The sequence below is a fragment of the Agelaius tricolor genome, unplaced genomic scaffold (genome assembly GCF_023055355.1).
Source record: "Agelaius tricolor isolate 1412-34295 unplaced genomic scaffold, bAgeTri1.0.p SCAF_5, whole genome shotgun sequence".
NCBI lineage: Eukaryota > Metazoa > Chordata > Aves > Passeriformes > Icteridae > Agelaius > Agelaius tricolor.
Window position 1 is genome coordinate 4633659 of NW_027269265.1, and position 22870 is coordinate 4656528.

Consider the following 22870-nt stretch of genomic DNA (forward strand, 5'->3'; position numbering starts at 1 on the left):
CTTTCAAAATCCATGGGATGTGCACACCTAACTCCTGGCCAAAGAATCAAAAGGACAAGATAAGAAATAGATTTCAAAATAATGACAGGGGGTGAGCCACAGGGTGAGCAGGCACACGGTTCCTATTACAGAGGTTTAGGGATTTCCAAGTCATGGAGCAAGCACTTGTGTTTAGACACCAAACGATAGTGAGGAGAAAACAAATTGATCAGCCAAACTGATCAGCCAAATGATAATGAGGAGAAAACAAACTGATCAGCCAAAGTGGCTGGGAGACAGTATTTTACAACTGGCAAGGTAGCAGAAATCCCTGGGGTCTGCATTTGGATGGGACTGGAACAAACCAAGAGACTTATCCTGGGAAGAGCACAGAAACCAAGTTGAAAGAACAGGTAAGAATGCAGATCACACTGCAGGTGACACAGGGAGATGTCACTGGCCAATGGCAAACGGTGTGGAAGGCAGTGAGCAGAAACAGCCCTGCATGGTCCCTTGGCCCACAGTGCAGTTTTACTGACAAGATGGTCACAGAAGAGCCTTTTGCTTGCAGTGTTCAGAGGAGTGAGATGAGGAAAATCAAAGCCTACAGCTTTTCATCAGAACTCTTCTGGCTATTTGGCAACTAGACCCTAGAAAATTACATTCTTTGTATTTGCTTACCTACTGGGTCAGTTGTAGTTAGACTTCTCTGATAAGGATAGGAAGATCAGGATCAAAAAGGAAATTAAGAAATGCAAAGTAAGTGTTTAGAAGAGTTTGATGTCCAGACACTACTCAAGTGGCCTAGAGCCCTTTCTTGGAGAAGATGGATTCTGATTTTGGATGTACCTTAGTGCCACCATGCACAGTTATTTCAGCCTGATATCCGGAAAAATGAAATTTGGTTTTCTGATTTCTTAGCTATGATTAGATTTGATCTTAACTGCAAGATGCTGCATCAGCTCATGGCAGCAATGATCACCTCCAATACTCTTCTGAGGCTTTCCATCAAGAGAGTACTCCTGGAGCACGAGATCCCTCTGTTTTCCAACACAAGGAGGAAATGGGTGACTCTTGCTGCCATCAGAGATCCAGTGACAAGAGGAAGGTGCAGCTTCCCCAGGTCCAGAGCGCAAGGGAGATCCAACCTCTTCTTCCTCCCTTTTTTGCTCACAGTATCTACACAGGCAGTCTTCCAAAGAATTCAGGCAATTAAATAGTTTCCTTCCGAAAAGATCAGACAGTTAAATTATTTCACTCATTTAAAGTCTCTCCTCCTCAACAGAGTGGTTTAGCAGACTCACAAGCCTGGGGCTGCACATTGCAACTGCTCCCATCCCATCCCTGCAGCTGCTGCATGGCCACCACAGTGAAGAGGTCAGTGTTCACCACACCTACAGGTTCATTTGAGCTAAACTTCTGCAGTGAAGTTCTGCAGTGCAGCTGACTGTTGATCTGAGCTGTGATGGTCTTCCCTAGAAATCCTTCCACCTGTTGCTCCTTCTCTTCCTCTTCATCAGACCATCCGTGAGCTGAGGTCATCACTGTCTTTGAGAAGGAACTCCTAAGGGTTCTGGCATGTGGCCAGGCTGAAGCTGAGGAGACACAACCACTCTGTGAAACCTAACCGTGTGTTGGGGTTAACCAGCTCTGAGGATCCTCCGTGCCTCGCGCTGTGTGCCTCACGCATGTCGTGTACCTGTGAATCCCAGGCTTCTCCTCCCGTCTGTGCCACCTTCCTGCTGGAATTCAGGACATCCCTCTGGCTGCCCTGGATTGCTCAAACCCCTGCCACGGGGCTCAGAGACCTTGGCACAGAGCCCAAGACACCTGTGATTTTGATTACAACCCATGGAAAAAATTACCAACCTTATATGAGGATCTGCAAGCCACGAAAGTCTAAGTAGAATAATAATTAGTTTGTCACAGGGTGAAAAATAGATTTTTGGGGCTTTTAGAATGGGGGTTCAGGAGGCAAGATGGAGGGATCTGCACGTGTCCAGCCTTTCTCCTTCTTCTTCTTGGCCTCCATCTTCTGCTGTGATGGTGGCACTTTTGGATTGGTTTAGAGTAGAAGCTCACTGTCTAATATGGGTGACAGGTATTGAGAAGTTATGGTAAATAATGTACACGTAGTTTTTAGTATAAAAAGATAACACCGCCCCAGGGGCAGCCTCTGTCTGACCTGCTGAACGGACCTTAGCAGGCCAGAGAAAGAATGTTATAGATAAGAAACAATAAACAACCTTGAGAATGAGACCAGAAGAGTTCTGACTCCTTCTTCCACTGCTGGGCTGGGAAAAGAGACTTTCTAACACATCTCGGGGTCATCCTGACCAGCAGAAGTCCCGAGACCTTCCCGCTCACCCCCGGGCTCGGGAAGGACCTGCACGGGGCAAACCAAACCTCAGCATGCTCGGGCCCTGCCCCATCTCTGCAGAGACAGAGGGAAGAGCCAGGAGTGTGGCTGTGGGTTCCTACCTGATCTGCTCTGCCTCTCGACTCTGCTGTGCCGACAGATTCCCGAGGGACTTCGATTCTGCAGCTCAAGAATGGGAGCAGCAGAATCTTCAGCAACAGATAGAGGGGAGAGCTGCCTAGTCATGCCTCTGTGTCTGCTGGGGCAGTTGCCTCCTGGCTTGCATTGGATGACAGATGATCGTGAGGCACCTGAGAAGAAAGAGTTTTGCATCAGTTTTGTCTGGAAAGTCCCCGGAGGAACGCGGGGCTTTCAAACAGGCTGGCAGTGAAATGCATACAAAAGGAAGCGCACGGCAGAAAATGCAGGTTTCAGCTCTGCTCAGGATAAAGCAAATAAGTGAGTAAATAAATACTTAACTCTCTCCCCCCTTACAGATAAAAAGGTGCTGCATGAAAACCAGTCTTCCCCCTGAAGAAACGAGAGCCCCATGCTGCAGTGTATTCTCAGCCCCACGGCTCCGTGTCCACAGGGCCTGCACATCAAAGGAATTTGTACTCACGTGGGGCCCTTCCTGAGCACTGGCACTGAATCAGGCCAGAGGAGAGCTCACCACTCCCCCTCAGGGTGGGAAGGAGGGCTGAGGAACCACTGCCTCCCTCAGTGCTGGGAGCCCCTCTAGAGGAGAGCTTCCTCTTTCCATCCTCCAGAATGATCCCTGAGACTCTCGTATGGAATGAAGCCATGGTCACTCACAGGTCTTTTGGATGAAGATTTCTGCTACAGGACTGAAGATGCTGATTTTAAGCATTTACAAACACCAAATCAGAATCTCCACATCTTCAGAGAAGTTGCTTTTTCTTCCTCTGCTATGTGCAGACAACTCCAAGATGAGGCATTTCACACAGAAGCTGGACAGAGGCATGAGGTGGCAGAGAAGCCCCAGGTCCCAGAAACACCAGTGCTACCAGATGAGAAATTTTCCAGTGAGTAGGACACCATATTTAATGAGTAAGAGCATGAAAGGCCGGATTAAGAATCAGGAATCAACACAAGGAGTGCAGTGCTGGAATCCATCAGTGTGACTGGTGATCGATTGTGCAAGGACTTCCAAATTTATTGAAGGTGTCTCTGTAAGAGGTCAACACATGAGCAGCACAAGAGTCTTCTTGTCCAGCAGAAAGTCAGGATGACAGGCCATTCTGGCAGATATAAATGTGTGTTCATGGCCAGCTGAGATCACCCAGTGCTTGTTTTGCAGCTGCCACTTCAACTGGTGACCATCTCACCTAAATTTGTGGAAGATACCCACACCCAGAGCAGCCACTGACCTTGCTGTGACTTGGAAGGATTTAACATGATAATCCCAACTACTTCATATTGAAAAGAATACAAAAATAGACACAAACCCCATGTGTAAGGTGCCAGATGTGTAACAATTGTGGCAGAAATCCCAGAAGGGAACATTTTTTGTTGCAACATGACCCATTCCAGTGCACTTTGAGCAAAACACATCAAACTCAACTACTACTTGAAAGTATATTCCAAAGCAAGGGCTGTATCCAAGACTCAAGAATTGAGACAGGACTCTTGCCAGTGGGTTCATGCAATCTTCCATGGACTTAAAGGTGTGTTGGGTTCACCAAGTCTAATAAAGACCGATGTATAAAATATGGAATTATACAGAAAAAAAAATCCCTCAGCCTATTTAGAGCCTGCAAGGTTTATTTTTCCTACCAAGTAGAAAAGTGACTCAACCAGCAGCTGACCCCCTCCAGATGGTCTTTCTCAAGATGCTCTTCCCTTTCTTCTCTGTCCATTATGAGGGAACCCTGACTCAAGGGGGGCACCCAAGTTTAGAATCCAACTGATGATAAAGTCCTACAAATCCCATCAATGCAGTAAACAACCCACACTCTATGACAGCAGAACCACAAACCCACTTTGAAAAATTAAGACCTACATGATGAGAAGCAAGCTAAGCAAAGCACTATATTGCCTCTCCTCAATTTTTGACAAGCATTACTTTCTAAAGAGCTTTCTAGAGCCTACAGGATGTTTTCAGACCTTTAAAAAGCCATTCACCTTCACAAATTTACTTTTTAATGGAGAAAATAATGATCTAGCAACCATGCAACTCCCTGCATGACTTTGTTCCACTTATTTCAAAACTCCAAGAGCTACCTCTCCCACTGGTCAAACAAGGATAACATCACCTACTTTGTAAGATTTAGTAAACATCTTGCAAGTTACTCTTATGAGTTAAACCTTCATTTGTCATCTGAAAATTTGTCCCAGCCTCCATGAGGTTAAGCCAATCACTACTCTGGGGGTGAAATGTTCAAAAAGGCATTTCTGAGTTTTCAGGTCCACAAATTAAAGAGGTTTTATTTTCAGTGTTTGCCAGTTGCCTGTCCTTGGAGAAGAAGCCACTGAGGTGGCTGGCTCATCATCACTCCTCATTTTGATATTCATCATTAAAAGAGATTTCATTATGTTGAAAGACACATATTATGTCTCAATTCAGATTAATTTCAGAACAAGTTTCACATTATACTCAGCAGAAGTCTAGCAGGTGAAATGCAACCAAAATTTGATGGAAGCCTATTTTTCCTCACGTGCAAAAGGAGCTCTGAGTTATTTGTATCTGGTACAACAGAGAGGCATGAATCTTCTCCTGTGCATTGACAGACCCAGCAGGTGAGACCAAAACTGTAATTCAAGAGATTACATTAAACTGAAAGTCACTGCTTGATTTACTGAATTCCTCTTCCCTTAGACCTGAAGCAATCAGACAGCGCAGCCATTTATCAACATTTCATTGTTACAGCTGGAAAGCCTGGGACACCTAATGCTGCTCAATCTGAACATATTTTCAGGATATCTGTTGATAGGAGAGGTGAAGAGATAAATGCTGGGCTCACTTTCCAAACCTGGAGCCAGCGGCAGGGATGACAAATCAGCATCTGCACAGCTGAGCAGTGAAACCTCCCAGGTGGGCAGTGGTGTCCTGTAGGAGAGGAAGGGGAGGCAGAGCCCATGGAACTCTGGTTCTCTGTCTCACTCCACAACTCCCAGCTGAGGAGCAGGGATCTGCTAAGTCCCTCCAAACTTGGAGGGATCAAGAGCTCCACTGAACTTCCATACAGAGAATAAGAGAATCATAGAATGGTCTGGGTTGGAAAGGAACTTAAGAACATCCAGTTCCAACCCCTTGCCATGGACAGGGACATTTTCCACCTGACCAGGGTGCTCAAAGCCTCATCCAACCTGGTCCTGAACAACCACCCTGAGCAGAGGTGCCAACATTCTTACACAGTTTGTGGCTTTAGCAGGGATGAATCACAGGCTGAGAACAAAACTACATTTTGGGCATCATTTGCTGTCTTAAGAGTGTGCTACTGGGAGAGACTGGGAAAAAACAAGTAAGAAAAGCCTTGCCAGACTGTCAGATCTTGCTGCTGGAAGTGTTCCTTGGAGGTTGTAACTGAGTGTCAAAGCAAGACCCTGCCAATACGATTGACCATAGAAGAAAGGGAAAAATGGAAAGTACCTCACACTATTGTATCCAATACATCTTAATATGCCAAGTCCACCTGGATTATTTTCATTATTGGATAAAAAAAATCCATGCTCTTTCTAAGTTTTTTACAATTGCTTTAGTAACTGTAAAATTTTTCTACAATTACTTTTTTTTTACAATTACTCAGTTTCTTAATCTGTTTCAGCAAATCTATTTCCTCACCCTGCAAATGTAGATGCTTTATAGCTTAAGAAGTAAGGCCATTTCTCTACATATGGAGACCAAAGAGAAACCAGCAAGGGGAACACATGGCTTTCCACGACTCTAACAAAGTCTGTCCCCATCTTGCATTAATTATTATACACATATCCCAGTGTACTTTGATTTAGCAAGGTAATTATGCTTGTGACTAGCCTAAACCACGTGATTAATATCACTCAAGTCCAGCCTTTCCATGTTCTTTAACACCATTCTGAGTCCCAGCTGTGGGAGGAGGTGGCTCCATCTGCTGCTGCCATCATGCCCACTCAAGCCAGGAAGAACAAGCATGTGCTGCTCCTCAGAAGCATTTTCACCACCACCTGTAAACAATGCACAGCTCCCTAGCCCCTCTGAAAGATGCAAGCCATGGTTTGTGGCTTTCTGCTCATGTCCAGGTTACCAGAGGCAGCTCACACAATGAGAAAATGTGTCCTCACCTTGGCTAGAAAAATCCCTTTGCTATTTTCCAGGGGCCTTGGAGAGAAGGATTACACTCTGAGGTTCAAAACCAACTCTCTTCAGATCATCTTCAAGTATTTTACACCTTTAGCATGTGACAGCAGTGCTTGGAATAATAAGAACCAACCCATGCAATTTCATTTGAACCAACCCATTGCAATTTCATGGTCTCACACCTACTAAAAGAGGGTCATGGAATATCCCGAGCTGGAAGGGACCTGCAAGGACGATGGAGTCCCAGTCCTGGCCTTGCACAGGAGAGCCCCAGGAACCCCACCCTGTCCCTGAGAGCATTGTCCCAGTGCTCCTTGAGCTCTGTCAGGCTTGGTGCTGTGACCACTTCTCAACCGCGCTCTGCATGAGGAACCTTTTGTAACATCCAACCTGAACCTCCCCTGACACAGCTTCACGCTGTTCCCTCTGCCCTGCATCAAATGGATCGCCAGTTAAATAATCAATGCTACACAAAAATGCACTCTGGGAACTAAATTCTATGGCCAGATCATCTTAGATTGTGTCCTTTTCTCTTCTTTTTTATCCAACTGCCCTGATGGAAATTTAGAACCTCTCAAGCAGGTAACTGAATTCCCTTCCAAAAGCCATCTGTGCATTCACGACACCGCATTACTGACACGAAGTGCTGGCTCATTTAGAGACAGCAACATCTGGCTTGATGGGGTGTGCCAAAACACATTCTCTTTATTTGATTACACAATGAAATCGATGGTTAAATAGGTGATGGGAATGAGCTGAACAATTTCTGCGTGTTATACTCCCAAAGCCCTGCAGAGCACTGCTCACCTCTGGCTACCACCACAGTCAGGAGAGAGAGCAGCTTTGCCAAAAGGCCACTCAAGGCACCTACAATCTGCCTCTTACTCATTCAGAATTAAAATAGTCTTATTTTACTGTGCCCTCAACATCTCAGCCCCTGATTTCTCATTGTCTCTGTGCTGACAAAAGGAAGCCTCCATTGCAGTGCCACATTGCTGGGCTTTGACAGATGGATGGAGGCAGGAGTGGTTCTGCTGTGGTGTGGAAAACACGTCAGCTGAACCTTCCTGCTAAATTGGGCCCTGGAGAAAGAATTGCAAATGTTCCTTTTACCCTGCAGTGGTACCTGCAGGAGCAGCACCCACCCCAGTGAGGACCTGCTCACACCCCACGAGCCCCAGTGTTCCCACAGCCTGTGCTATGAGCAGGGGAGGGCAGGAAGCTCCCCCAGTGAAATTCTGCCCTTACTGATGCACAGCAAGGAGAAGATGATGTGAGTTTTGCAGCCAGGGATGCCCATGGAAAGGGTGTTGAGTGGTGCTGCTGTTGGGAGAGGTGAAGAGAGCTGCTTCTGTCCATTTTACAACAAAACCTCATTAGGTTGGATTAGCCACAGCTTTAATTGGATTGTTTGCTACTGTTAGCACACAGCTGGTAGCAGGGTATGCAACACCATCAATCCTCAGTGACTTAGGTCCATGGCTTATTTTATCCCAGCTACTGCCTGTAAAATCAAATTGTGCCCTTCACTGCACTGGTGTCAACCACAGCACACCAGTACAACCAGCCCAGTGGTCTGGGCACACACACTGACTAAGTCCCCAACTTTTAATGTGTTTACAACCATCAATGTGACCAGGGATGTGAAGTCATGATTACATTTCACTAAAGCCCAGCAAAATCAAGAAAACAGGCACACATGCTCTGCTGGCAGCATGCTATACAGGTTTGAGGAATAAGCATTTCTTGTTCTGTGAAGAAAATTCCTTTCAGCATGTCTCAGGCATTTGGAGATAATGTTCTCCACTTAAACACTGCAATGGTCTCTGTGTATTAGTAATGCACAGATGTCTGTTCAGAGCGATGCCTTGTTCATTTATTATTTGCTTGTTCTGGAAGTTTTCATGTTTGAAGGGGATGAGAAGGTTACAGGGTTTTTTTGTTTATTTTTTTGTTTATCCTAGGGGAAAAGATTTTCAGATTATAATGAAAAACAAGTGACTCAGTGATGGCGTACAGCATTTCTCTTGTACTATGATTAACTATTGTCAAGAGCAGAAAGCAGAAAAAGTAGATGTTTTTGTTGTGGTTTACAAGTGACATCCATCAGCAATTTCTGCCAATTATCTCTTCAGTGTCTGTACACAGCCCTCACTCCAGATCAGCAGACAGCAACTTTGCTTACAACCAGGAATCTCAACAACTTCCACGTGTCCTCCCATCCTTGCAATAAAATTAACAAAGAAAACTTAAATTTCACATCCTTTAATTCACTTAGTGCCTGATCAAGGGATGTGCCACTACATCCTTGCACCTCATAGCCCTTCCAGAGGAGCTGTTCCAGCCTATCTGTAAGGGGAGGGAATCCAAGTTAGACAGTCAAAAAAATCCCTCCCAGACCTCTCCTTGGCTTTTATAAGTGGGAAATAGTTGATTTCCCACTTATAAGTGGGAAATATAAGTGGGGAATAGTTTATAAGTGAGAAATAGCTAAATAAGTTGCACAAAGGCCTCTCCTCACATATCCCCAGGCCCCCACAGTCTCTGAGATGGGGCTTCTCTCATCAATTGCTCCAAGTTTGATGCCTCTACGTGCAACCCTGCTAAATGCAAGCCTCTAAATGCATTTCTCTGCACATCAGCCACATGTTCTTGTGCTGAAGAACCTGCTCTGAGGTGGAAGCTCCTGTGCCAACCAGCCAATGTGCTGTGCATGGTCTGCACTCAGTGTTGTGTCCTAAAGGCCCTGACCAAGGACAGCAGCACCAAGTGGATCCAGGCTGCAACAACCCTGCTGTGCAATCCCTGCAGCTGCTAAAAAACAACCATAAAAACAGAAAAAGACCTTAGCAGGAAGGATGTGAACATGCTACAGGATGTAGGCAAGCTGTGGACTGCCTTTTCCAGAGCCCTGGAGCCCAAAGGCCACTCTAGAGGACTTCTCAAATTCTATTTTTCTGAAGTAAGTGGCTCCTGTTTGTATTGCTCTAGATCAAGGCCTTTCCTCAGAACATATAAAAACAATTAGTAGAAAAACCCCAAATTCCTTCTCAAATCTTTACTCCATCTACATTTTATTGAAAATATAGTTAAAAACATGGAAATATTTTTTCTCATTTCAGCCTGACTCAAACAAATGTATCACTGCCTTTTTTTAAAAGCTTGGACAAGGAATTTCATTGATTTGACACCAAAAATAACACACCAGCACCAGTGTGGGAGTGTCAGAGCAGATCCTGGGAAAGAGGCTTTATTTGAGAACATCTGTGTGGGACTGGCAGCTGGAATATGCATTTTGAAACACAGTGGCTACTCATATTTGAAAGTTACTGGGCATGACAGCATACTTAGAGTTTGAAGGAATGCAGAAGGGAGTACTGCAAATGAAGAATGATTTTTATCTGTTGAAATCAAAACTTCTACAACACACAATGACCTACCAAAAAAAAAAAAAAATATTTAGAACATCCATTTGGAGCGGAATGTTTTGGACTGCATTCTGCTGCCAGAAAACATTGATAAACAACGAAAAACATTGAAAAACAAATGCTGTGTTGAAATCTCAGAATTAACCATGACATCTCTGGAGGCAGAGCACACTGACCTCCTGTGGGGAGGGGAAGGACATCTCTTCCTTCAGCACAGAAATTTTCCCAGGCAAAGAGGGGAACAACACCAGAATTTAAGACCCTTTGTCTCCTTCCAGGACTTTATTTTATGTTTTTGCTTACAGAAACACTCCTTTGAGAGCACTCAGTGACAACTTCTGAGGGAGACCTTTGGGACTCACACATTCAAAGGGATATCCTTTGCTACATCAGACTACAGAACTTTTTTTCCCTCCCCCCAGATATACCTGATCCAACATTAATTCAAGCCAATCTCAGGATCAGACCATCTTCCCACCACTCCAGCACTGACTGAGCAAGATAAACACAAATAATTTGACTCAAAGCTGCACACCATCCCATAAAAACTCCCTCTGCTATAAATCTTGTAATGAATTATATCATATGTGCTTCCAATCGTTTTGCAATTTATACAGTCCACTCCAAACCAAAAGGTTAACAATCTATTTTAAAAAAATCCTCTGAAAATTAATCTTGTCATTGCTAGAATTTGGTGACATTTCCAAAAATAAACAGACACACTCCCAATTAAACTCTCACTTTTACTTTCACTGCTGTAACTCAAGAGCAGCTTCAATGAAAGCCACGAGGCTGCTTTGATGTGAAGTTGTTGTGAAAGGAATTTACACCCACCACAGTCCAGATATCACTCATAGGTACCTCATTAATAAATAATCACAATACAGCTTCTACTTTCAAGAAACACAGCCATAAATCCAGGCTGGTTCATGGATGTCCCAAGACCCAAAAGAGCAGCTGTGCCACTGATGGACACCTAGCAGCACTCTGGATTTGGGTTTGTATTTATTTCCTACACAAACTGCTGCCTCTGCTGGGTGCCTCTGGGGAGTGAATCATGCCAGCTCCCTCAGATACCAGTCCTGGGAGGTGAATCACCTGCTGCAGGTGCCCAGCTCTCCCAGATTTCTCAGTACTTACCAAGGCTCACATTTGGATGGATGTGGATGAGTCCAAGGCTGCCTGCCTCAGACTCAGGCCATGGCAGCTCTGCAGTGCACTGAGCACATGCTTCAATTTCTTGCCTGACTTAGAGCTTTAGAGCCTGGAAAAGAACATTTTCCAGGTAAGCAGCTGGGATTTATCACTGTATTGCTGCATTTTGCAATCCCAGGAGATACTTCCAAGTGTTTTCTCCACTGCCCTTGAGGTAACAGCTCTGGCAGGTCTCATCCCTGCCTGTCCATGATGGCATTTTTGGGATAGGTGGGATGTGTCCATGCCACACACCTGGCTGATGCTGGGGAGTGGGGGCTGGCCAGGCTGAGGTGAAGAGATGTTCTCAAAAGGATTTGGTGGCTGTGGTGCCAGCTTGGCACACACCTCACATCCTCCCACTCACCCACGTCCCACCACCCTGAGCAGCTCTCTGCACCATTTCCCTCCACATGAGCAGCAGCACTTTGGACCACTCATCTCCAAGCACTGAGTGCACCTTCCCTACCAAAGGAGTCTTCTTGCCTGGATTTCACTCCACTCTCCAGGAGTCAGCAGCTCCTGTGGTTTTATCAGGAGGGATCCAGGAAGCCTCAAAGCTGAACTGTGTGAAAACTGCTCACCCAGAGCCCACTGCTCCCCTGCTCTCCTCCCAGCACACAGCCCCACAGCCCAAGCTGCTCTGGAATCTCTTCCATGTGCCCTCTCATGCTTGGGAAAGAAAGGGGGGGGTCAGATGCAGTGCTTTTGGGAAGCTGGCTGCCCCATCCCATTAGGATTCTTTGGGAATTCATGCTAAATGATCTTTGCTGATCTGTGAAAACTGGCTGCACACACATTTAATGTATGGGTTCAGTATTAATTCAGCTTGGCCAGGTCCATCCTGAGCAAGAACCTTTCCATTTGCAGCCTGTTGGGTATGACAAGTGCTGTCATATAGTCATTTCCAGTCTATTGCTCTTTCTTCCTATGAAGACTGGATTTTCCCTCCCTCAGGAACCAGGCAGTGCAGTTTTGGCACTGCTGCTGCTGCTGCTGCTGCTGCTGCCCAGGATGGGCAGAATGTTAACACAGGTCTAACAGAGGCACCTGGCAGCAGCTGGACTGCTGAAGATGAAGGCAACCACAGCTTGTCTTGGAGCCCTGTGAGGCAGGGACAACTTTTCATGCTCTGCATTCCCCTCCAAGCGTGACACAAGCCTGGTCTGAGCCCTCAGGAAATAAAGAGCAGCAAATCACCCCATTTTACCAGCACAGCCAGCTCACCTGGCCGTAACACTGCTCCTAAAAAAGCAGGTGAGGGTGTGAATCACAACATCACACATCCTAAAGCCCGGTGCTGTGCACCAGCAATAAGCACTCAGCTCCTCCAACTTTCCTTAAGGCTTTTTCCCCTCAAGGAAGAAACACTAGGTAACTACCAAGCCTGCAGAATTCTAAATATCACATACAAAATTCTGAGAAAAAACAACACAAACTCCTGCCTGGTCTATCAAACCCCAGCCCTGTCTGTAATTGAAGGCAGCCTGAGCCAGGTAGATCGAAGGTCACGCTCTGCTGACCAGCACTGGACCGTGGCTCTGACTTTGTTTTGCTCCTGGATGAATTCAACTCACAAAAAGGAATTAGATTTTCATTGCTGGTTGGCTCAAGCCAGAGACAGAGCACACACCTTGCCGTTTTACAGCTCCAGTGTCCTCACCACACACACCTGGTGGGAAAACAGCTCATTTCTGGCACAACAAACAACTTGGGGAAGTACTAGGCAGCTCTTTGGAACATCTGACACTGAGGATTATAAACTCAAATGGTGCAGTTAAAGCCTGAGATTTCTACAGACATTTAAGTCAAAAACTCAAACCTGAACATCAGGATTGTTTTTAAGAAAGCTTTCCCTTTTGACCTCTGATTTATACAGCATGTACATTTTCAGCACACTGACTTTTATTTGTTTCACTATCAGGGCAGTGAAATTTCCTGCTGGACAACATCACCACGTTCCCAGTGACTCTGAGGTGTGATGTGAAGTTGATGGGCACTCTTAAAGGAATAAGGCTCTCATGTCTGATAAAGAGCATACAAAAGAATTCCCAGTTTCTATCTTTCTGGTTTCTGTATTTCTGTGGTTTTTCTGTCTTAAAGAATTGCTTAAGAGCTGACACTTCTGAAAACCAGGGGAGAAAAAGCAGTTTAAGGGGACAACTGCTAAGCTGAGCTGAGGGACAGCAAGCACAAAAAAAGTTGGTGCCTCTGTCTTCACAGCAAAACCAATAAATCTAGAGCACCACAGTAAAATACTCCAGAAAAGCCAATAACATTACATGGACCTAATGTGACATCATTTTAAAAGCCAGAATTGAAGTACAACAACTTTATCTGTTGTTCATGTTTCAACATCAGTTTCTTCACCAAGAATCATTCACACAGCAGTTGAACACAGGCAACAGAAATTTAACTGGCACTTATCCCAGATGATATTAAAGTGTTAAAAATGCTATCTGAGCATTACTTTAAAAACACACACACACACACACACACACACACACAATATTCCTGTTACTCTGCACGGAACGGAGCAGGAGGAGCATGCGGAGTGAACTCCTGCCTAGGATGAGATTTTACAGGGGGGAAAAAAAAGCATTTACCGTCTGGCACAGGCGAATTTAACTCGGAAACACTGTAAGATGGTAGCGGTGCCACTCTTGCCGAGTGTTTCTTCATCCTCTGGAATTGCTCTCCTGCTCAGGCGCTCACTCTGGCTCACTGTGCATCGCCCCTGGTCCCGAGTACTACAGCAAACACGGGGCTATGGCTGGTGGCTGGATGTTGTTCTGGAGATGCTGCAGGAGCCTGCGAGTACTGATTTGCTGTTTCCCTGGGAAACCATTTGCAACACGTTCAAACAGTGCTTGACCCCTGCCAACACTTCTCTTTCATTCAATTGTGGAGCGCGGCAGATAAAATATAAATGTATCAGCGGCGGCACCTCGCGGACTCGAAACCGCGGCAGCCCCTTTGCAGGAAATTGGGATTTCACATCAAACCTCTGCGCTGTGCTGGCAACACAGCACAGACAGGAGACTTCTCAGACAACTGCGAGGGAATTATGCAATGCAATTTTCTGGTTCCTTACACTGTGACAATATACGGATGATTATAGTAATTATTTTAAGTAAACTTTGAATAAGGGTATTCCTATAGAGCTGCTAAATCAGGAATGCCTTGGGCAAAAGAACAGGTGACATCCAGGTCTGTGTCTGATAATAAAGCAGTGGTACTGCAGGAGGCTCTTCTAACACTCTACAAAAATTGTCACAACCTAGACAGATACAGAAATATATATATATATATAAAAATATATATATAGGCTATGGTTGGTCTACATTTCTTCCTCACTTCCCTTGAGACAGTCAGGACATGTTAGGTCTTCTTTCCCTGACACCTTCTCTCTCTTCTACTTCTTTATTATTACTATTAATATTTTTGGAAGTTGTTCACTTGGAGCAATGGAGAAGTTTCACTGAGCGAAGCGGTGTCAACCCACACAACTTCTGGAACTCTTAGAAGATCTCATCCCCTTGTACAACCAGCACTGTGCTGGGAGCTTCCTTTGCCAGGAAGTGGTTACTGACACTTCTAAAGAGCCCTGGCTCCAGAGCTCTTCACCAAGAGATCAACTATCAAGTTTTATCCAAGAATTTGTGGGGAGAAACATTTACCATTTATATTCAAGTGTTTGCTCTAGGAACAATGGGAAACAAAAAGGGAGCGACCAGAAAGGCAGCTTAGCTCTCCCAGAATCTGCTGGCAAAGTTGATGAATTTTTAAGGGTAGTAGCCCTTTTATCTGTAGTCCTTGTGCTTTTGACAGCAGCTGAGAGTGGAGATTCTCAGCCCAGGGCTTGGTCCTCCTTTCCTCACTATCCCACCAAAGAGGGAGAAGCCACTGGCTCTAGGGAAGACTAAAGTGGTTTGAAAAGGATGAAGAATAGCTGGGTTAGAATTCTCCATCTTGGGCTTCCTCAAGCACCATGCTGGAATCTCACAGGATTTAGACAATAATGTGTTGTGGTTGGGGTGTGTGTGCAAGGACTGGTCCCTTCCCTAACCCTCAGGGAGGAGAGGGAAGGAAGAAGAGTCCCAGCTGGAATCATCCTCAGGATGCAGCCACAGCAGAGGATGGCACATGGGGAGAACTGTCCTGTGGCATCCTCATGGAAGAGGCAGCCTGTGACTCCTCTGTACCCAGAGGGGTAGGAGGGGATTCTTGGGTCTTTGGAGCAACCCACCAGGACATGATCCCTTGATCTTGCCCTGAACATTCCTGTAAAGCTGCTCTCTTGTCCCTCTTTGGGGACTGAGTAGCCTCATTTTCCTCTTGGGGCACAGTGACACAGTAGGCAAGAGACAGTGATTAACCCTATGGAAAGGAGGGACAAAGTACCTCATCCCACTCCCACAGCCATCCCACCCTATGGAAAGGAGGGACAAAGTACCTCATCCCACTCCCAGAGCCATCCCACCCTATGGAAAGGAGGGACAAAGTACCTCATCCCACTCCCAGAGCCATCCCACCCTATGGAAAGGAGGGACAAAGTACCTCATCCCACTCCCAGAGCCATCCCACCCTATGGAAAGGAGGGACAAAGTACCTCATCCCACTCCCACAGCCATCCCACCCTATGGAAAGGAGGGACAAAGTACCTCATCCCACTCCCAGAGCCATCCCACCCTATGGGGAAAGAGGGACAAAGTACCTCATCCCACTCCCACAGCCATCCCACCCTATGGGGAAAGAGGGACAAAGTACCTCATCCCACTCCCACAGCCATCCCACCCAGTGGGACACACCATGGAAGGAGTACAGGGCAGAGAAATGGTTGCAGCTGTCTGGTTTGTCACCCAGCATATCCTGTTCTCTGAAAGGCTTGGAGATCTCCTTTAGCATCTTCATTATATCCCTGGTGACTCACAAGGCTCTCCACCATGACAGTCTATTCCAAAACATCAACTGCACTGCCTTGAGCTAACTGGCTTTAACTGCTTATCTGCATTCAGAGGATTTCCAGCACTGTGTAACAACCACCATTCCAAAGGAAATTATCTTCCCAATTTGCAGAGGGAATTTTATTCTCCTGTCCGAAGTGCTGAGAGTCAGCAGAGTTTGTGATGGAGTAATCACCAGTCAAGTAATTGCTGGCTCCACAATCACAAGGCTCCCTATTAATACATGTCTAGTCCTTGAGCATTTATATAATATAAACAACATAATAATATAACACAGAGATTGCTTTTAGAAAGCCATTTCTGCAAATAGGGGTTTATAATGGAATCATTAATGAACCTTAACAATGGTGAGGATGAAATGCATGAGACAATGTCAGGCAATTCCAGACATTTCTTCCAGACAATTTCAGCACTAACAACAGAACGTGACTGAATCTAAGAGTTGCTGCCTTTTTTTATTCCAAGGAGAATCAGCCATTGTTTCAACGCTAAGTCAGAAGCCAAATTCAGCTCCTCAAAGCAATCTTTCAGGACCTCCCCCCAGCCATCTCTGCTTCCTAAAACAGTTGCACAAGAAATAAAGAAGATACAAAACTGCTTAAAACTATGTGGAATTGGTACTTAGAACTTCCATCAAAGATTGCAGTTTGGTAAGCATCAGTTCTCAGGCCACACAAGAGTGAGCTTTGGCCATCTATATCTGCTCCTACATTTCTGCTCCTTCCTCTGTGCTCTCCATCTCTGCTCTACATGTGCTGAAGAAAAGAGTAAAATAATATGGAGTGGAACAGAGAGGAGGAAGCTCTGTCCCTCTCTCCAATACATCCACAAGTTAAATGTGATAACTGACTTACCAGGATGGCAGAACAGTTACTCCAAGTAACTACTGCCATACTACAAGTCAACATAAAATCCACAGGCTTGTGCCACCTCACTCACCTCAAGTTCATGCAAGGCACCAGAGTGGAAAAATATGGGGGTTTCCCTCCAAAATTCGAGACCAAACTAAGTTTCCAGGTACCTTTACAGCAGTTCTTCATATGTTCTTGTTTGCTTCAAGTTCTGTGCTTTCAGCCTGGAACATGTTTTAAGTTTTCTTATTCTCAGGGTGATGCTCCTCATAATAAACAATAAATAATAACAGCACAAGTCTGAGGAGAAGCAGCTGAGGGAGTTGGGGGAGAACAGTCTGGAGAAAAGGAGGCTCAGGGGGCACCTTCTGGCTCTGCACAATTCCCTGACAGGAGGGTGCAGCCAGGGGAGGCTGGGTTTTGTTCCCAGGGAATAAGAGACGGGACAAGAGGGGATGACCTCAAGTTAAGCCAGGGGAGGTTTAGATTGGATATTAGGGAGGCAGATTTCTTCATGGAAAGACTTGTCAAGCCCCGGACCAGGCTGCCCAGGACAATGATTGAGTCCCCATCCCTGGAGGAATTTGAAAGATGTGTGGCTCTGACACCTGGGGACATGGGTTAGTGATGAGCTTGGCACTGCTGGGGGAATGGTTGGACTCAATGATCTCAGAAGTGTTTTCCAATCTAAATTATTCTATCATCAATCTACATACCAAATTACTCTCCCTCAGGATTCCCTATTTGTCAAGGAAGCCTGCAGTGTGAATCACAATCACAGCAGTGTAAAAGATAACCCAGGCTGCAGGCTTGCACCCTCCACACCTGATGGGGCACTCACTAAACTCTGGAAACAGACCAGCACCAGCACTATTAGGAAAGGAAATCAGTGAATAAGGCGTGAATTGGCCAACACTGAGCCCACCATAGCATGTCTCAGCACAGATTCCTCATGCCAGACCCCGTCTGCTTCTCCCCACCCTCCCTGCAGCACTCTGTGTCCCTGGGCTCAGTAAATATTCATCCAGACGAGGGCAGGGTGAAGCTGCAAGCTTGCTGACTCACTAACCAGACAGCAAACCAGCCCTGGCAGCAGAGTCAGGGCTGGGGAGTGCTGAATCACATCCACTAATGAGCCTTGCACGCTGCCACCACAGAGGGGCTGATGCTGTCCAAACTCACTCTGCTCCTTGGCTTACCCCACTCTGCTGGCATGAGTTACTACTCATACATATTTCAGGGACCTGCTGCACAAGTAAAGGTTATTTACTCTTCTCACTGAAGCTGCAATCACAGCTGGAGTTGAGCTCCAGGCAATCATAGGTTTTCTGATCCAGAGAGGATGACAGGTGTGGTGTAACATACCCAAGGAGGGCAGATCATCACAGCTAAAGGAAAACAGATGCATAAGGACCTGGAACAATGAATTTCCATGTTGATAATGGGATCCATCTCATTGGACTTTGGGTGCCAAAGTTTGAACCAGCTATACCAACATCTTTATGAAGTGAGTGGTGAGAAAGTGGTAGGGTTAGGAGACAACTCACAGCCTCCTCTCTTACAGGTGTTTTATAACCTGGTATTAGTAACTCTGAAGGCACCCACTTCTCCCCCCTGGCTGTGATGGCAGTAATGTGACTTGCTCCCACCTGCTCATATGGCTTTTAGATACCCTGGGAAGGGCAGATGCTCCCCATGGGAAGCACAGAGTGAGAATGCCTGATAAAGACATGAAAGTGTTCCTTTGACTTTAACTGATTTTAGAGTAGCGCTCAGATCCAAAACTGTGCTGTTTGCTAGTTTTGAACACCTCTAGCTGCAAGATCCATCTAAAATCCACTTTGCATATGTCCCTGCAGCCAGCAGATCAGTCCATTCCCAATCACTAGACTGTAAGACTCTCATAAACAAGACTTTTATTGGCTCTTCCAGGCTGAGCCTGTGTTTTAAGATGACAAGCTAAAAGGCCATTATCAAGTTCATTTTATCCCTCTGGAATACAAATTAGATGCAAGATGCAGAAGAGACAAACAGTCAAACTGAGATCAAAACAGATGTATCCTACAAAGGAATTTTTATGTACAGTGAAGTCAAGACTTCAGTTTGAACTTTTACTTGCTTCTAACAAAATCAGAAACATGCAGCAAATGCTTCTTGAACAACTCAATCCAAAACAACTTCCAAGGCTCGCAGAGAAAAGAACCCTTCACCTCTCTGTTGTGCCCAGTCATGTTATATGGATTTTAAAGAATCAAACTCTCAAGTCCTTTGTCTGAACTCTCACTGGCTTAAAAACTCTTGGATATCCCTGCTCAGCATTGAGAATATCAGCAAAGCATTTGATTGCCAGGCAGGGGAGGGTTCTCCTGCCCCACCAGGGTGTGCCACAATCATGGCACCAAAGATGCTAAACCAGATCCAAAAGTGACCCCTCATAAGCAGGTGTCAATTAATGGAGAATGTTCACATTGAAGGCACTCTACATTATCATATGTTTTATGTTTTGTTCATTGAGGCAAAACTGGACTTTAACCAGAATTTCCTGTATTTTGCAAATGCCAAGAAGTAGAGTAACTCTCTAAAATCTCACCTAATGACTGCAAGGAATACCTACTAAACCTGAAGCCATTTTAATGCCCTTGGGGGTTGCATGTTTGTACACTGATCTCTGGCTGACATTAACATGAGTTGCTATTTTCAGTGAATGAGCCCAAGAACTCACTCTTTAATACCCTGATTTTGTAACAGAAAAACACAATGTGATCTATTTTTAGCCTTCCCTAGCAGGCAAGTCCTGGAAATAACATAAACAGCACCAGCTAAACATCCACTTCAAGCTGACAATGTGAAGATGTGCAGGGGTGCTGGGGACAGCAGCTTCCACACCACTGAAACCAGTCCAAAACACTCAGACCACCTATGGGGATTTTGGAAGGAATTTTGAAGGAATTACAGATGGGACCTCTGAGTTTTTTAGATGATGTGATTTATTTTCTTATCTCCTACATGGGCAGGAAGGGTGAGCTCAGCTCACATCTTCACTGCATGGTTCAGAAGGTCACAAGACCCTAAGTTACAAGACCTTTTAAGGATTTATTAACCAATAAAACACTGCCAACAAGGATATTTATGTTTTTGACCCAATCCTTAAATATTTTGTCTTAAGAACTCATGCTACACTGTAAGCTTTCTAAGCCAATCACGTTATGGCACACAAACCTACAGTGCTGCATTCTAAACTCCTTGTTTACCTTTGTAACTATTTTTATTTTTTCTATATCTTAAACTCTAAAACTCTAAACTTTCCTCCTCTTAATGAATGTGTCTCTGCTTTAAACTATAAATCCACATTCTCACTTCCAGCATCTAAGTTTGGAAGCCTCTTCCAAGGTCTCAGACCAAATCCTGTGTTTAATTCTAAGCTTTGGCTTACAGGCCCAAATTTCTGAGAGTTTTCCTTGCATTTTGGATTCCAACAACCACCCACAGCCAGTGGTCCCTTGGCTACTGATGCCTTGGAGTAGAAGGCACCTAGAAAGGAGGCTAGACAAGATTAAGAGAATAAAGTGGGTATTTATTGAAGGCTTCAATAGGCACACCTTGGGCAGCCAGATCCTCTGAGGGGCTACACCCAAGCTGGGCAGTGGTCACGAGTTTTTCAGACAATTTTTAAGTTTGATCCATTTACACATCAGGGGTTAATCCTCCAAGTACAGCTTCAGGTAATGAAGTCATACACCCCCAGTTTGCTTCCCCTGCCAAATTTACTTTTATTTACACTTCTGGGGCCTGAGGCTGGAGGGTGTCCTTGTATTTCAGGCCTAGAGGGATTGTTTTGTCCGACCAAAATGTGAAAAACAGTAACTAACACTTCATGTGGAGTTTAGAGTAATGCAGTACAGAATTCAAACAACATAAAAGCTAAAATCCTAATGTATCAGTACCAGTGGCCAGGTCCTCTGTCACAGAATGGTTTGGGTTGGGAGGGACCTTTAAATCTCATTTAATTCAGCCTTCTGCAATGAGCAGAGACATCTTCAACTGCACCAACCACATCACATGTTGGTGTCTCAGCCTAATGGAAGTCCCAGCTCCTTCCCCTCTTCCTCTGGGCCTAAGAAGATGCACCTGAAACCCAAAAACATCTGATTCCCCCACCCCCTCCCTCCACAAGCACTCAACTGACTTGGAAGCAGCAACATCTTCTGCTACGGTGCTTTTGGGAAGATTTTTATTTACTAAGTGATTTTATAGACCTGACAACCAGAGTGTTCCCGGGAAGCACAAGGATTAAATTTTCAATTAAAATAAACCTCAGGTTTTCCTTAATCATGCAAATTTTGAAACATAAACCACCCACCCACAAGGATCAGCAAGTACATGATGATGTCTCCAGAGCTGGAAAAGCAGCTTCTTAGGCTTTTTATTCTGCTGGAATATGGAAATATCATACAGCAAGAAATATTAAACTCTTAATGCAATTAAAGGAAGGAAAAATATTAATTGTGGGCATGGAGAGCAATTCTTCAATTTTAATAAAAGTCATGCAGTGTTTCATGGAAACAGCAAATGTATCAACTTTGATGCATCTTCAATATTTTGCAAGGAAAAAAATATGGATGTACCCCAAGCAACCTGTGATAGTGGAAGGTGTCCCTGCCCATGGCAGGGGGTTGGAACGAGGTGAATTTTAATGTCCCTTCCAACCCAAACCATTCTGTGATAATTTCAGGTTGACAAAAATATTGAACAGTTACCTCCAGCACTAGAAACTCATTCATATTTACAGAAGAATCAGAAGGAAAGGAAACTAGCTCGATGAAAAACAACAAAGGAAATTTTTCTTTCAAGAGGGACTTTTTTTATGCACACACTGTAACTGGCCTCAGAGGCTCTGCCAGGCTGGATGAATCCTAATCCTGAAACACCAAGACAAAATGTGTTTAGTACCCCATCATGAATTTCAGCTTAGGGGCTTTACCCACAGCCCCTAAACTGAAATTAGGGGTAGTGAAGTCGTGAACTCCCCATGAGTTTCTTCCTCTTCACCAGGAATCGTGAAGAGCAAGAAACTCATGGGGAGCACACAGAAATCTCACCTGGAGCATGCACAGACCTCGTTTGAGAAAGCAAAGCTCACCAGGCTCCCCACAACCCACCCCTCCTGCTGGAGGTGGGAGGATTTTGGTGACCTCTAAGGTTCCTTCCAATCTAACCCATTCTCTGGTTCTGTGATCTGATCATTTGAGAAGCAGTGCTGGCAACAGGGTAAGGCCACGAGCTTCTGAAAAACTCAAAATCTGGACATTCCCCAACCTGCATTTCAAACTCTTTCCACGTTTAAGAGTTTAGGAGAAAGGTTCCTACTTCACCCTGGCCACTCTGAAACTCCCTGGCAGTAAAACACAGCCCAAGTAGACAAGCAGCACTCAGTCTGTTCAACAACAAAGCATAAATCGAGTATCCATTCCAAATATCCAATGCAGCCTTTCCAGACAGGATAATAAAATCAGACGCCCAACACTTCTATTGTGTTTTTTTTTCCCAAGGAAAACAGCTTGGATGTAATTGCATGTCAGGTAATTATTTGCCTTCCCAATGTTTTATTAACAAAGCTGCCAGGAGTGAAATAAGCTGTCTCCATTTTCTGGTTCTGCAATTATGAAGTGCCTCTTCTTTACCACAAGAGAGCATTTGAGTTGAGAAAACTTCCATTTTGTGCTTGTCATCGTGACTGTAGAGCATGTCAGTGTGGCAGTAAATCACTCCTCATATTTGCTGTGTTTTGGGTAGCC

At 45.0% G+C, this 22870-nt stretch overlaps 1 protein-coding gene across 4 annotated transcripts in view; it reads right to left on the minus strand.

Annotated features, from left to right (window-relative positions):
• Nucleotides 1–22870, minus strand: part of SLC35F4 (solute carrier family 35 member F4) — a 118585-nt gene that overhangs the window by 21457 nt on the left and 74258 nt on the right. Inside the window, exons 1-2 of one of the 4 annotated variants that reach the window (XM_071426175.1) lie at nt 13864–14196; nt 2461–2649 (exon numbers count right to left, since the gene is read on the minus strand). The exons of 1 other annotated variant lie outside the window; for it this stretch is intronic. In XM_071426175.1, coding sequence (XP_071282276.1) covers nt 2461–2649; nt 13864–13939 — 265 coding nt within the window. In that variant the 5' untranslated portion in view covers nt 13940–14196. Of the gene's footprint in view, nt 1–2460; nt 2650–13863; nt 14197–22870 lie in introns of those variants that run through there. 2 more of the 4 variants (XM_071426174.1, XM_071426178.1) reach the window with 2 other exon arrangements.